Raw genomic sequence first — 14,095 nt, 5'->3', positions numbered from 1 at the left:
ACTCACTTTAGTCACCCACAAGCCAACCTGTTTACTTCAACAAAGAATGTTCAATGCATTTCTCTCTACGTAACCAGGAAGCTCCACTGGGAATAGATGCACTGGCTACAGTTTCTGCTTTATCCAACTCTGATTTCCACCACAATACTGAGACTGAGGGATACAGGTCTAGTTCTGATGTCACCATTGGCAGGTAGAATGAGTTTCCGACCAGGTGCATTCACTGAAATGGCTGGAGGGCAAGACATCAGCATGCACGCTGGCAGACTTTGCCCCCTGGGTAAATACAAAGGGGAAGCATGGGTCCCTCTAGTGTCCGCCCGAGTAAGTGACACTCTCTTCCAGAATATACTCTCCCTCTCACTAATGTTTGCCTTGTAGATGATGTTCAGGACCTTTTGTGAAGATGTGATGTCTAAAAAACATCAACACACACTGACTGTCATTCACAATGATGAACAATTTTTTAATGTTCAGATCATATAAAATCATTAACAGGATAAAACATTGCACATTTTCTGACAGACCAAAGTTCTTTAATTCATCATGTACTTTTTTAATTCTGCTTAACTAGGCTTTTGATCTGATTGATGTCAGAGTTAATATCAGTCATCAAAATTCTTGAATCAGTGGTACAGAATCCATCACATAATGCAAAGCAAAGGTTCAGGGCTATAATATAATACAGCATAGTGTGCCCACCAACATTGTTCTCAGCTCGGTCTATTAAGAAAGGTAAATGCCAGCGCCCGTATACATGTACCATGGACATTCAAGTCCTAAAAACAAATACAATTAGAAATCAACTCTTTGGATGCCTAACTTTTATTATGTATTTGTCAATATTTTAGTTCAGAATATTTTAGCATAAACTAAATGTTCTTATTCAGCCACTTCTTGATGTTATTCTGAAATAATCTGTTCTTTATTTAGCAGGTTAAAACCCTTATTTAACACACTAATGACATCTCTACTGCAGCATGTTGGCATCACAGGAGTCAGGCTGTAGTATCTGCAGTGTAACAATGAGTTTAATAGATTTTCTAAACCAGGGATAAAAATAAACATAAATCACTGGATTTAAACAGGAGTTACAATAATACAGCCAGATACCAAAAACTGAGAATGTCCCACTGGTTGACATGTCCTGTCCTGCGAGAGCAGGATAAAAATAAGGACAGAAACACAGTATAAACACAACCACAACAACTCCGAGAGTTTTAGCTGCTTTTCTCTCAGATTTCTTTGGAGACTACACCGACTGAACCCTGCACTGAGACAGCTGCAATCTGAGACCTCATGGATCGAGCCTGAGACAGAACCACCACAAATACTCTCATATACAGAACTACAATGACAGTGATGGGACCAAGAAATGTTATTATAACATCTACAGCTCCTGCTATGTAATTAATTTCAGCTACACATTCTCTGTAGCTGGAATTATACATTTCTGGATGTATCAGGAAGTCATTCAGTATGGCACCATTATAGGAGACAGAACAGGTCCAACACAGACAGATGCAGATCTGAACTCTTTTCTGTGTGACTTTAGTCGGGTAACACAAAGGGTCGTGAATGGCCACATATCTGTCAACTGATATCAGCACCATGTTTCCTACTGAGGCCGATGTAATAATTAAAGCAGCATAGTTAAATAAACCACATACAAAGCTCCCAAACAACCAGCGGCTCCCAATGAGGAGAATTCTAACCGGCATCAACAGGAGGCCAACGATGAAATCTGAGACAGCCAGAGAGAGGAGGAGGAGGTTGGTGGGACTGTGGAGCTGCCTGGACAGAAAGAAAATCATCACTGAACTTTAACTTAGGAAGTATTTAAGTCAGTTAATAAAATATAATTGAGTAGTCAAACAAGCCAAAGTATATACAGATGAATATACAGATTAAAAACGGTAGAATGTGAGGTAAAATTTGCAATTAGCTTTAAGGTCCTCATCAATATGACAACAGAAGCAATTCATTACTAATATGTCTGTAAAAGAGGAGAAACTATATTAGAAATATAAATCTTGTATTATGCCTGAAGTGTGAGATGGAGATGATGACCAGCAGGTTGAGAACCACAGTGAGCAGAGAGATGCAGGAAAGCAGGATTTGAATGAATATGGTCTCAGCAGAATGATGCTGCGTTGGTTTTTTGCAGGAGGAGTTGATGAGCTGTGGAAAACAGAGTTCAGCTCCCTCCAGTGTCTCCATAGTCTGAGAGAGAAAAGGAGAGAAGCTGTGGAGCTCTGGCAGCTCTCAGACTGGAGTACTGCATAATAAGGCCAATAAATATCTCTCCTCCCTCTTTTTTCACAACCAACACACATGGATCCTTTCAGTGATGTAATTGTGAACTACATTAACAACTACAGTGGGAAGATTAATATTTTCTGCATAAAGTGGCCGTGTAAGGTGAAACCTAAATTGCTGTAAAACTGTAAATTCCCCAGATTTTAGGTACAGAATATGATATTAGAAAACATACATTGACCTCCAGTTTATACAGACATTATAACACAATTGACTTTCTCGGCTTTGTCACAATTAAATCATTTAGGCTTCATTTAAATTGAAAACATAATGTAATTTGCCCTATAATTGTGATTAGACCATATCAAACCAGTAGCAGGACAAAAAGGATTAATAAAAAAAGATAAAAATGTGTGAGTTAATGTGCACAGTCTTCAGAAACCCAAGCAGTCGATATAACATAAAATTAAAACGAATTACTACCAATATTAATGCTGCTACTATATTTCATGTTTGTTTGTACACTTATGCAGAGTTAATATTGTACGTGAGTCATAACTATTTTCTGGGTTCAGTTAAACATATTTAACAAAAACAAACACTGCTTCTATTTAACGTTCTGTAAGTCAGAAGTCAAAATATTTCTCTGTTCACAACCGAAGATCTGTCTCTTGACTTTCCCACCATGTTATCATCACATTGATAGTCAAAATCAAACTGGTGATGACTTGCTGGATTAATTTTCTCTTTGTTTAGGATGAAACTTACACTTATACTCACCACAGGCTCTGCTGCAGGCTATTTAACATTCACTGACTATCACACCTTCCCTCCAGCTGGTATTCCTCCGTTTACCTCCAGTGTAGCTAACCAGTGTTTGGTCCTGACCATCTGTCTCAGTCTGCCCTCTGTTATTTCTGCTTTCAACATTAAACTTGACATAAGGATTTTGAATTGAGGTGGATTTTCTAACTACATCACCATGGAATTGGATTTGGTCTGAAGACATTTAGATTTACTGAGAGGATTTCTCGACCATCAGAAAGAATGACTGTTTGAACATACCTCCATATTCGTTTGTTGCTCTTTGGTTCAATACACTTTTTAAACCTAAACTATGGTGTGTGCTGATTTCTGGGACCACTTCAAACAGTGATTAGAACCCTTTAAAACTATCCAGCAGAACCTCTGCTCATCCAGCTCACAGGTCAAGGCTGATAAATTGGTGAACTATCTCCTTTGACCTGTCATTGATCCAGTTAAAAGGACTAGATCCATTCAGTGTCAGTTCATATTGTTGAAAACTGTCTTTGATTCACGAAGACATATCTGTGTACACATTTTGGCCAGAGAAGACATTTAGTTTGAAAGTAGTGAAGGAAGACTGTAATGCTGCTCAGTAACTCAGGAGGAGGCCTACAGCACCAGGTATCAACCACTTATTATTCAGTCTCATATTGCAGCTTACACCCATTCACATCTTGACTCATGTGGCCTCTTATGCAGAGGACCTTCCCAGTCAGGATTCACAAAGCTCTGCATCCCGTAAACTGACTGACGACAATTTCGGCGATGCAGTGGAAGAAATTCAACGTGTTCCATTATTTCAAAAGTCACTATTCTCCCACTGTTTTCTGCTCTAATGCTGGGACATCACAGCTGTGTGAGAGTGTGTTTTGTTTGCTCAGTTAACCCTTGTTTTATGAAAAATTTAGTTTAAAGATCAGAATTCATCTACTATGAAATACTGACTCAAGAGGTGGAAAATGTTTTTTATGTAACAGTACATAAGATCTGTATATTTAAAACGTAAGCACTGACATATAGCAATTGACTTTTGCTGATTAATAAACAGTATTTTGATATACTTATATATTTTTTAAAAACTGTGTCAGTAAAGACTTTATTACTTATCCCTAAGGCCAGTGACTCACCAAGTTGACAAGTTGACGCTTATATTAACTGTCAACTGGGTTAAGAGGTGAATGAACATTGTGATTGCTTGGTCTAGTTTTGCTTCTTTCTACCAGTAGTGTGAGAGACTCAGTAACTGTGCTTCAATGGGGGACTTTTATTTTCAATGTACCCCCGTAAGGATTTAAATAAATGTTTAAGGCCAGTTTACACAGAGGGACATTTTTCTTTGTGTGGTTTTCAGAATGTTTGGATTCATTTAGCCAATTAAATAATTTGGGCTCTACTTGAATTGATTGTGGGAAAAGCTGATGTAATTTGAAATGCTGGTATAATTAGATCATATGAAACTAGTAGTAGAATCAAAAAAGTGCAGCACAGGTTTGTGTCTGTGTAGACTTTGCTTGTCTTCCCTGTGCTTGCATCCAGGTTCTCTCTGTGTGTACAGAGGATGTGCAAGGCCTCAACATTTCATTACCTGGGAACTAGAATGTAAACAATAGAATTGACAATCCATATGCTTATGTAATTACTTTATTACTGGTGATGGCTTTTATTAGGATGTAAAAAAAATGCTGACAGAGGTTCAATGTTCTGTTAAAACATAGTCTATAAAAGAGCCAGTTAGTGTTATCAAGTAGGTCCTTGTTTTAACTACACCACAAGTATCTCTACTGCAGCATGTTGGCATCACAGGAGTCAGGGCTGTAGTATCTGCAGTGTAACAATGAGTTTTACAGATTTTCTAAACCAGGGATAAAAATAAGCATAAATTACTGGATTTAAACAGGAGTTGCAAAAAAGTAGCCAGAGACCAAAAACTGAAAATGTCCCGCTGGTTGACATGTCCTGTCCTGTGACAGCAGGACAAAAATAAGGACAGAAACATATTAAAAACATAACCACAACAACTCCGAGAGTTTTAGCAGCTTTTCTCTCAGATTTCTTTGCAGCTACACCGACTGAACCCTGCACTGAGACAGCTGCAATCTGAGACCTCATGGATCGAGCCTGAGACAGAACCACCACAAATACTCTCATATACAGAACTACAATGACGGTGATGGGACCAATAAATGTTATTATAACATCTACAGCTCCTGCTATGTAATTAATTACACCTACACACTCTCCATAGCAGGAATTATACATTTCTGGATGTATCAGGAAGTCATTCAGTATGGCACCATTATAGGAGACAGAACAGGTCCAACACAGACAGATGCAGATCTGAACTCTTTTCTGTGTGACTTTAGTCGGGTAACACAAAGGGTCGTGAATGGCCACATATCTGTCAACTGATATCAGCACCATGTTTCCTACTGAGGCCGATGTAATAATTAAAGCAGCATAGTTAAATAAACCACATACAAAGCTCCCAAACAACCAGCAGCTCCCAATGAGGAGAATTCTAACCGGCATCAGCAGGAGGCCAACGAGGAAATCTGAGACAGCCAGAGAGAGGAGGAGGAGGTTGGTGGGACTGTGGAGCTGCCTGGACAGAAATAAAGTCACTGAGCACAGCAGATACAGTGGTATACCAGTTTTGTATTCTACAATCAACAATCCAAAAACAACAATATCTTTTTTTGGGCAAAGGGTAACTCTTTAAAAAGAAGTAAATGGTAATAAATAGGTTATGCATTAAACTTTATCTTTGCCTGAAGTGTGAGATGGAGATGATGACCAGCAGGTTGAGAACCACAGTGAGCAGAGAGATGCAGGAAAGCAGGATGTGAATGAATATGGTCTCAGCAGAATGATGCTGCGTTGGTTTTTTGCAGGAGGAGTTGATGAGCTGTGGAAAACAGAGTTCAGCTCCCTCCAATGTCTCCATAGTCTGAGAGAGAAAAGGAGCTCTGGAAGTTTTCAAACAAGAGTTCTCCCTAAGAAGGTTGTCTCACTCCTCCCACCGTTCCCATATCCAAAAAATTGCATTGATTTAGTGACGTAATTAGCAACTGACATTATTATTGATATAGCAAGTGAACTCAACCTGTAGAGTCCTCACCTCGACTGGTTTTACAGTTTGACAGGAGAAAGCCCCCTGTTACCATGGCCCCCCATCCACATTTCAGGCAGTCATATTCATTACCAGAAAAGTTAGATTCATGTTTTTGTTTGTATCTCATCTGGAAGTTGGGTCATGGCAACTGGACTTCCTTCCTGTTAGGTCAAAACATTCAATCTGAAGATAGTTGGTAAAAAGGCCACAAATTTATGCTCCAGGTTTGGTTTCACTTCAGCCCTTGGCCTAAAAAGGCTCGTTAGGTAAAACAATGGAAGGGGAGGGTGTGAAGGATGAAATACCCCAACCCCTCTATCCCGTAAAGTTGTTGGGTGTGTCCAACCTGGTTCAGGTGTAAATTGGGCCTGATCTTTCTTGGGATGGATGAAAGGGCAGCATGATAAATAGAATTATCAGAAGTAATTACTGTTTTATGTAGCACCATGGTTCTGGAGAAACATTGTCTCATTTCACGATGTACTGCTTCAGCTATATGTGGTTGGAATGACAATAAAGCTTCTTGACTTGGCTTGACTTGAGAAGACAGGTTGTGTCTAAGGGCTCCATCTCTGTTGAGTGAGGGGGTGTTGATTTGCACATGCAGAGCGTCCCTCACCACTTGTCTTCTCTGTCCGATATGTGAACATCACTGTCCTCGAAAGAGTGTCATTTGTCCTTATGGTGTAGGTACAAAGCTGATTGTTTGGTTTCTCTAATGTACCACTCAGAGCATTCTTCACTGGACTGGACCACATACACTATATTGCTCATCTTGAATTTTGGAGTGCAAAATACCAGACTCCAAAACACCAGATGTAGATATAGTGTATGTGGTCCAGTGCAGTGAAGAATGCTTTGAGCTGTACAAGCTAGTTCCAGGACAACTATCTGTGTTTACCCTCTGGTGCTCTTAGTGCAGCCAGCATTGGTCCAGCAAGCCATTGCATCAGTATGCTATCCAGCAGCCTCCCAATCTGCTAATGATTACTGTTCTGCTCTGCTCTCAACATTAAATGTTACTCTAATTAACAGGCTGACCTGCCAGCTAGATCCTAGGTTCTCCTGACAACAGTGGGCATTGTAATGCTGCACGTTGGACCACCGTCTGTCTTTGTACCACCGTCTGAGGTGAGGAAGACCACATTCACCTCAGTACTTCAGCTCCTTAAGGCCTCACAGTGGGTCCGAGGTTCTTCTGGGTGCCTCAGCCTTCACAAGCTCTACTTTCTGATTGGCACTTCACTGTCCTCTCTTTGGTTGGGCTGCAGGTTTCCTGTTGTCAATGTGCTTGTGTAAACTTTCACTCACTGTCTTTGTGTGATAGTCTGTGTGTTTTTCAGTGGCAGACACCAAACCTACTGGGTGCCACCACCTAAACCTGAGTGTATTTCGGGGTCATAAAGAAACCTTCTATTGTCTTTCTGAATCCATCAGAGGCAAGGACCATTTGTGCATAACTAAAAGCCAGCTGAGCACTTTCTCCTTGCTGTCCTGGACCCTGAGGAGGTTTAGGAAACCACCAGTCCTGGGAATTAAACGGCCTAAGAAGGTAGTGTGTCCATAACACAAGCTTTCCCAGCCCAATATGGAATGATGATGCTGACCCTCCAATGTCTGGTGCACATTTATTAAAGGTTATTAAAGGTTAATAAATGTCTTTTAGCTGCCAAATTCATATTTTCAACAGTTTCTAATTTTTTAACACATGAGTAGTTATTCACACATGACATTTCAAAGTTAGTGCATCCAGTTCATCAGTAAACTGAACTGCACAGGCCGGATCCTGCTTCCGTTCCCCACACCTCCTCACTATTGTGTTTAGAGGGTTCAGGTATTTTACCCTCTACTGTTTTTAAAGTGCACTTTTTGTCTTATTCTTTTTTTATTTGGTTATCTTTAACCAAATATAGTTATATAGTTATATAGTATAGTATATAGGCTTTAGTTATATTTATGCAGACAGAGACAATTGTAGAGGCTTTGAAACCTTCAGACTATTTGGCTTATTTTCTTTTGCATGTCAATGGCACCATCAGTTGGATTGATGCTGAAACTACAACCTGTGTCATTACTGTGGGTTTCTCTGATGTGTCCATGTGGCGGGAAAACAGGACAAAATGTTACAGTGAAAAAAATTACACAATTACAGGTGTTGACCAATGCAATGTAATAAATAGAACTAAAGTGTGAAACTTTATTGTGAGCTGAATGTGCAGCTCTGCAGCTGTGCACTCGGCTAGCTTCGGCTGCCTCCGCCGACCACGTGACCAGGCATGCCGGTCGTAGCGGTCCGTCGACGGTCTTCCCGCTTACAACACAGCGGCTGACGAACATCCGGGTATTCTGTCGAGATGGTCATGGCGGAGGGTACTGCAGTTCTCAGGAGGAATCGGCCTGGAACCAAGGCAAAGGTTTGTTTTCTCTTCACAGAAACACTGCAGCGTTCATGAGAGTGACACTCCGTGGTTGTGGCACGCCGTCTCATTCGAGGTGTGGTTTTTAAGTACGCGTCGTTTATCGACAAACTATAGGAAGGAGACACAACATATAGGAAGGGCCTGACCTGGAAATAGCCAGCTAAGCTAACTAACGTTAGCTGTTGCTCCGTCTAGTTCCTGGAGGAACGACGCTTCGTGTGGAAGCTCTGTATGGAAATTATTATTACTTAAATAACGTTAATTGTAAAGCGAATGTGTTAATTGATTCTTAAAGAAAATGTTGGCTAACTTAAGTTACCACCATGGAGCGTATATGTTCACTAGATTTGCAGGAAGCAGTCGTAACCAAGCTATCTATCTAACTAACGCTAGCTAAGCTAGCGTCAAGTTAGTTTGTATCTGTCAGGAATGCAGCAAAACTCGGGTTGTTAAGTTCGTTAATGACATTTTATCAACAGAACCTTCATTGATATTAATCATAAAAACAACAGTCGGTTAGGAAGTTCTCATTATTTCCCTTAATACATAGTTGTCATATTGTGAAATAACGTCTAGCTTCTAAATCACAGGTTCCAGTCAGCTGTGTTTAGCTTGTCCGAGTTAATCTGGTCCAAGTTTTACAAGTCTGATTGTAAAACCTGACCCGGATTAGGTATAGTTCATGAAAACCCTGTTTATTTTATGTTATGTTATAACAATTTTATAAATCTGAGCTTCCAGATCTACTCTAATCCAGATTTGATAGGCCTAGGTGGAGTGTTTTCTATTTTAACATATAGAATAATAGGTTTAAAAACCTGAATGTGCATTTGTTGGTCATGCTTACAATAATTACATATGAAGGTTTCATTGATGTGGTTTCTTGTTGTTTGGATGAAGGAGAGGAGCTGTGAAGTCGACTGTGAAAGATATGAACACCATATTATAAATCTGGCCTCTCTGTAAACTCAGACTAGAGTCAACTAATGATTGTTGACTTCAGATGACAGTAATACAGTATAGATAGCTGTTACTATGCTACAAGGCTTTGTCCCCTTTGAGTGTAATCTAAATCTGTCCTGCCTTCATGTGTAGGATTTCTACAACTGGCCGGATGAATCATTTGAGGAGATGGACAGCACCCTGGCCGTCCAACAGGTGTGTTGTCATTGTGTGTGTGTGTGTGTGTGCGTGTGTGTGTGTGTGTGTGTGTGTGTGTGTGTGTGTGTGTGTGTGTGTGTGTGTACGCGCTTTACTTGACCTTTTGAGACTGTCAGAGGTGCATGGTGGAAAGTAAAAAACTTTTACTCTTGTACTCCTCAAAGAGACATTTCCCCTAAGAATTGTTGCATAGTTTAATTTCTGAAACTGTTTAAATAATACAGTATTTCTCAAAGATTAGACAGAACAAGACATTTTCCTCCTTTCTTTCCAATTAATTATTGCATGACCTCTCTAATTTATCTGATGAGATCTCCCTTCAGAGAGTATAAGCATTAAATCTGCAGTAAATCCTTAGACCTCCTTACCTCGCATTTGTTTCACTTGTAAGTCACTTTGGATAAAAACGTCAGCTAAGTGTAAATGTATGCATCTTTTTGAAGACTCTCAAAAACTTACTGAAATGAGAAGACTCTTTGGTTTAACGTCCCATGGCCACAGTCTTAAAATGCTTGTTACAGATGATTTATAATAAAATACAATGCATGTTTGATGGATGTGTTTCAGTACATTCAGCAGAACATTCGATCAGATTGTTCCAACATCGATAAAATCCTGGAACCTCCTGAGGGTCAGGACGAGGGCGTGTGGAAGTATGAGCACCTCAGGTATGTTAAGAACCATGCAACCAAAATGCTTTAGTTGTATTTTTAATATGTTGTGTAATGGTTGTTGATTTCTATATTTATTCATTTGTTCCAAGTTCAACAAAACTAACATAACACTACAAATAATGAAATAAATACATCTGAAATTGAGATTAAATCAACATTAGTATTACCCAAATCCAAAAGAAAGTAAGATTGCTTACCCACTGTATGAATGACGTTAGTAATCGAGGTACTGGGTAGGAAAGAAGGGGAAACCATATTAGTTTGATAACGCATCATAATGTGTACGAGCTGTTGTTTAAAACAGTGAGAGCAGGCAGCCTTCCACCGGAAGATGATTAATCATGACGCAGTGAAACAAAAGTTGAACTCAACTGAGGTGAAGTAATGTTGTCGATGAATCCATGTTTGGAACATGATGGATGGATGATAATGACACAGTGAAAGGGGGATGCAGTATATTAATTGTCTTTTCAAAAAAGCTCCTCCAAAGTACTAAAAGTCATAAATGTAATTTACTTAAGGTTCTAAAACATGTTTCTCTTGTTGGCAGCGATGTTGGGTAGAAAATGATTTGTGGCTGTTAAATAATATAATTAAATGTACCCTGTGAGCCCTGCTGTCCTGTGACCACAAGTTGAAGTAGAAATTGCAGTTAAATCTCACTCATACAGTTTTTCTTTTAACTGTGCTCTTGTTTTCATTTGTAGGCAATTCTGTCTGGAGCTCAACGGACTAGCAGTAAAACTGCAGGTAACTGTCTTTTAAAAGGCAAAAATGTGTTTGAGATGCAGTTTGAAATTTTAAAGGAACGCACACTTTTGTTAGAGCAGTCAACCAACGCTAGAGTCTGTGGTTCGACTCCCAGTTCTTCTTGGCCACATGTTGAAGGGTCCTAACACTGGACAAGGCACTGAAACTCTGTAGTGGTGTCATCATGTACAGAATACTTAGACTTTTTATCATTGCAATATTGACTGTAGTAATGTTCATCTTTACTCCTGTAGAGTGAGTGCCATCCAGACACTTGCACCCAGATGACCGCCACAGAGCAGTGGATCTTTTTATGTGCTGCCCACAAGACACCCAAAGAGGTGAGTCTCAAATTCTCAAAAAAAAAAAATATCAGTGTTTGAAAAGTATTTTAATAACAGTCATTTCACATGTGGAACTCCTTAACCATGATTTGTCTCTGCCATGGTGTGTTTTGTGTTGTTTCATCCACAGTGCCCTGCCATTGACTACACTAGGCACACGCTGGACGGAGCTGCCTGTCTTCTCAATAGCAACAAATACTTTCCCAGCAGGTCAGTTACCGTTCTCAAAAGAGGATTTAATGGAAAGGTTCACTCATAGTGACGAGCCTACAGAGAATTATCACCTGAAATCTCAGTTTTACTGAGCTTATAGTGAGTTTCACCTTATTCCTCATTCTCACAGTCACTGTCTTAACTTTACATATTTTCAAAGAGACATTTCTACAACACAAACATCAGACACAGAGAAGACGATATTTTAAAATGATGGTGTTCACTTTTTGTTGAAATGGTTTACTGTTGACTCAAGCTTGATGGAGTTTGGGTTCTAAGGACAGTTTAAACTCCCCAGACATTTATGTATAGGTGGAGGGAAAGGCTGCTGTCACAGAAACATTCAAGCTAATATGAATCAGGCACAGAAAATAATGTATTCTCTAAATGGGGTTTCATCAACCTGTCTTTCTCATCAACAATGGATTTTCAAAATATTCAAATTTCACAGATGCGTTGGGGGAGAGCAGTGCAGTGATTTTAGATTATTCAGGTTAATTGTTGTTAACACTAACAAGGCTTTGGCATCAGGAATATCACCATGTTGCTGTTTCTTTACATTCTGTAGCTTTCTTTTGCATACACTTATTGCCTTATTTGTCTTTCCAGGGTGAGTATCAAAGAGTCCTCAGTGGCCAAACTGGGCTCTGTCTGTCGCCGCATCTATAGGATATTCTCTCATGCCTACTTTCATCACCGCCAGATATTTGACAAGTATGAGGTGAGTTAATTAGAGCGATTAATATTACATACATTGAATGGAAGCACACCTGAAACTGCTTTTGTTTCACAGTGGGATATATATATTTTTATAATCATCTCTAAACTGGCAGTTGTAACCCACTGGCTGTTTGGGGTGAACTTTGCAGACACCATAGGAAGAAAAGATAATGACTCACTGGTCACAACCAGCAGTGCTCTGCAGCTCAGCCTGTCTCTGTGGATTTGAGAAAATGCTAAATTTATACTTAATACAAGAATTTCACAAACAGCCTTATCACTGTGACCTTTCAGTGACTGTAATGTTCTTTTTCACTCTATTAAATTCTTAACATCAGTCAATCAACTAATTTTCATGCTACCCAGTGTTAGGGATGACTTTTTTAACAAGATCCTCAGTCTGTGAATGAAGAGAGCAGCAAAACTACTGAATGCTGAAAAATCAGGACACAAAATTTATTTGTTGTGTGTTTGTGCACAGAACGAGACGTTCCTGTGTCACCGGTTCACGCGCTTCGTAATGAAGTACAACCTGATGTCCAAGGATAATCTGATTGTGCCCATCCTGGAGGAGGAAGTGCAGAACACCTCATCAGCTGGGGAGAGCGAGGCCTAAGATACAGCTGCTGCCATAAGGGAGACTGATGTAAACACACAACATTTACACATTACAGAGGAGACACCTTCACACACCTGCACACAGAGGACACGCATACATACACACTACAGTGTATTACAGCTCCTGTTTAGTAACACTGTCCATGTCCCTCCTCCCTCGTCACCTGTGTCTATCTCAAAGAAAGTAAGGATAAAGAATACCAGGAGCAGAGTTCAGCCATGCCTGCAGGACTAGATCATATTTTCTATACATTTCCACTCTGTGGATACAGCCCTGCTCACACTACTCCTTTAGGCAAACTTTTTTCCATAACCTTCTTTAAGCAGCTGGATTTGCAGAAACTATGTAATCATGGTGACCTGTATTGTTGACAAAGGCACACACTGACAGCCTCCCCTCTGTATATAACCCTCACTCCCCCTTTCTCTTTATTCACTATCATGTTTTCTGATGGTGCTTCACTTTTTTGTGTCTGCTTCTGTTCTCTATTTGCTTGTGTTGCCTGTTTTGGGGGTGTCCCATGAAATGGATCACTAAATTAGCCTGCTGACTTAATAATGCTATTAAAACACAGTGTAGGTGTGTGGCTTCTGTGGTAGTGAACAAAGAAAAACTTAATCTCTAGCTTTGTATGTGTACTAGCACTCAGATATTCTTTCTCTCTGGCCTCTGAAGTGATGTTCAGGGTATTTAGGAAGGCTTGTCGGCTAACTCTGATCCTGCTTTGTGACATGCCCCCATTTTAATACTGTGTAAAAATGTGCCCGATATTCACCTTTCCTTGACACAATCTGAAACCATGACTTTATGCGGCAGAGACTGCACCGTGGTTGTAAGCCAGTTTTAAGAGTGAACGCCACAAGGAAGGATTGAATATCAGCTGCATTTAAGTACCGGAGCACAACCTTCCTTCTTTTAACCTCTCCCTCATTAAGTTATTTTGTGGGAGGAGTCTTGTCAATCCAACCCACTTTTTTTTTTTTTTTTTTTAAATGAACTAAAAAAAGTTTTGTTAC

At 39.8% G+C, this 14,095-nt stretch overlaps 1 protein-coding gene and 2 pseudogenes across 1 annotated transcript; 1 reads left to right on the top strand and 2 right to left on the bottom strand.

The window, feature by feature from the left end:
* Nucleotides 1-970: 970 nt before the first annotated feature.
* LOC113173342 lies at nt 971-3,330 on the bottom strand (annotated as a pseudogene).
* Nucleotides 3,331-4,844: 1,514 nt separating this feature from the next.
* Nucleotides 4,845-8,515, bottom strand: LOC113173335 (annotated as a pseudogene).
* On the top strand, nt 8,513-14,062 carry mob4 (MOB family member 4, phocein). Its single transcript, XM_026375656.1, has 8 exons — nt 8,513-8,592; nt 9,694-9,756; nt 10,327-10,427; nt 11,141-11,183; nt 11,438-11,524; nt 11,658-11,737; nt 12,350-12,461; nt 12,942-14,062. Exons 1-8 carry the CDS (start codon nt 8,533-8,535, stop codon nt 13,074-13,076), a joined length of 681 nt encoding a protein of 226 aa, XP_026231441.1. The 5' UTR covers nt 8,513-8,532; the 3' UTR covers nt 13,077-14,062.
* Nucleotides 14,063-14,095: the final 33 nt, after the last annotated feature.

Source organism: Anabas testudineus, chromosome 21, assembly GCF_900324465.2.
Source record: "Anabas testudineus chromosome 21, fAnaTes1.2, whole genome shotgun sequence".
Taxonomy (NCBI): Eukaryota; Metazoa; Chordata; class Actinopteri; order Anabantiformes; family Anabantidae; genus Anabas; species Anabas testudineus.
Note: the sequence above shows the minus strand (reverse complement) of the source record. Positions and strands in the feature narration are given on the sequence as shown.

Coding starts and splice junctions, on each gene's coding strand:
- mob4 (XM_026375656.1), top strand. CDS start 8,533: ATGGTCATGGCGGAGGGTACTGCAGTTCTCAGGAGGAATCGGCCTGGA. Junction 10,428..11,140: donor TGGAAGTATGAGCACCTCAG/GTATGTTAAGAA, acceptor TTTCATTTGTAG/GCAATTCTGTCTGGAGCTCA. Junction 11,525..11,657: donor CCCACAAGACACCCAAAGAG/GTGAGTCTCAAA, acceptor TTTCATCCACAG/TGCCCTGCCATTGACTACAC.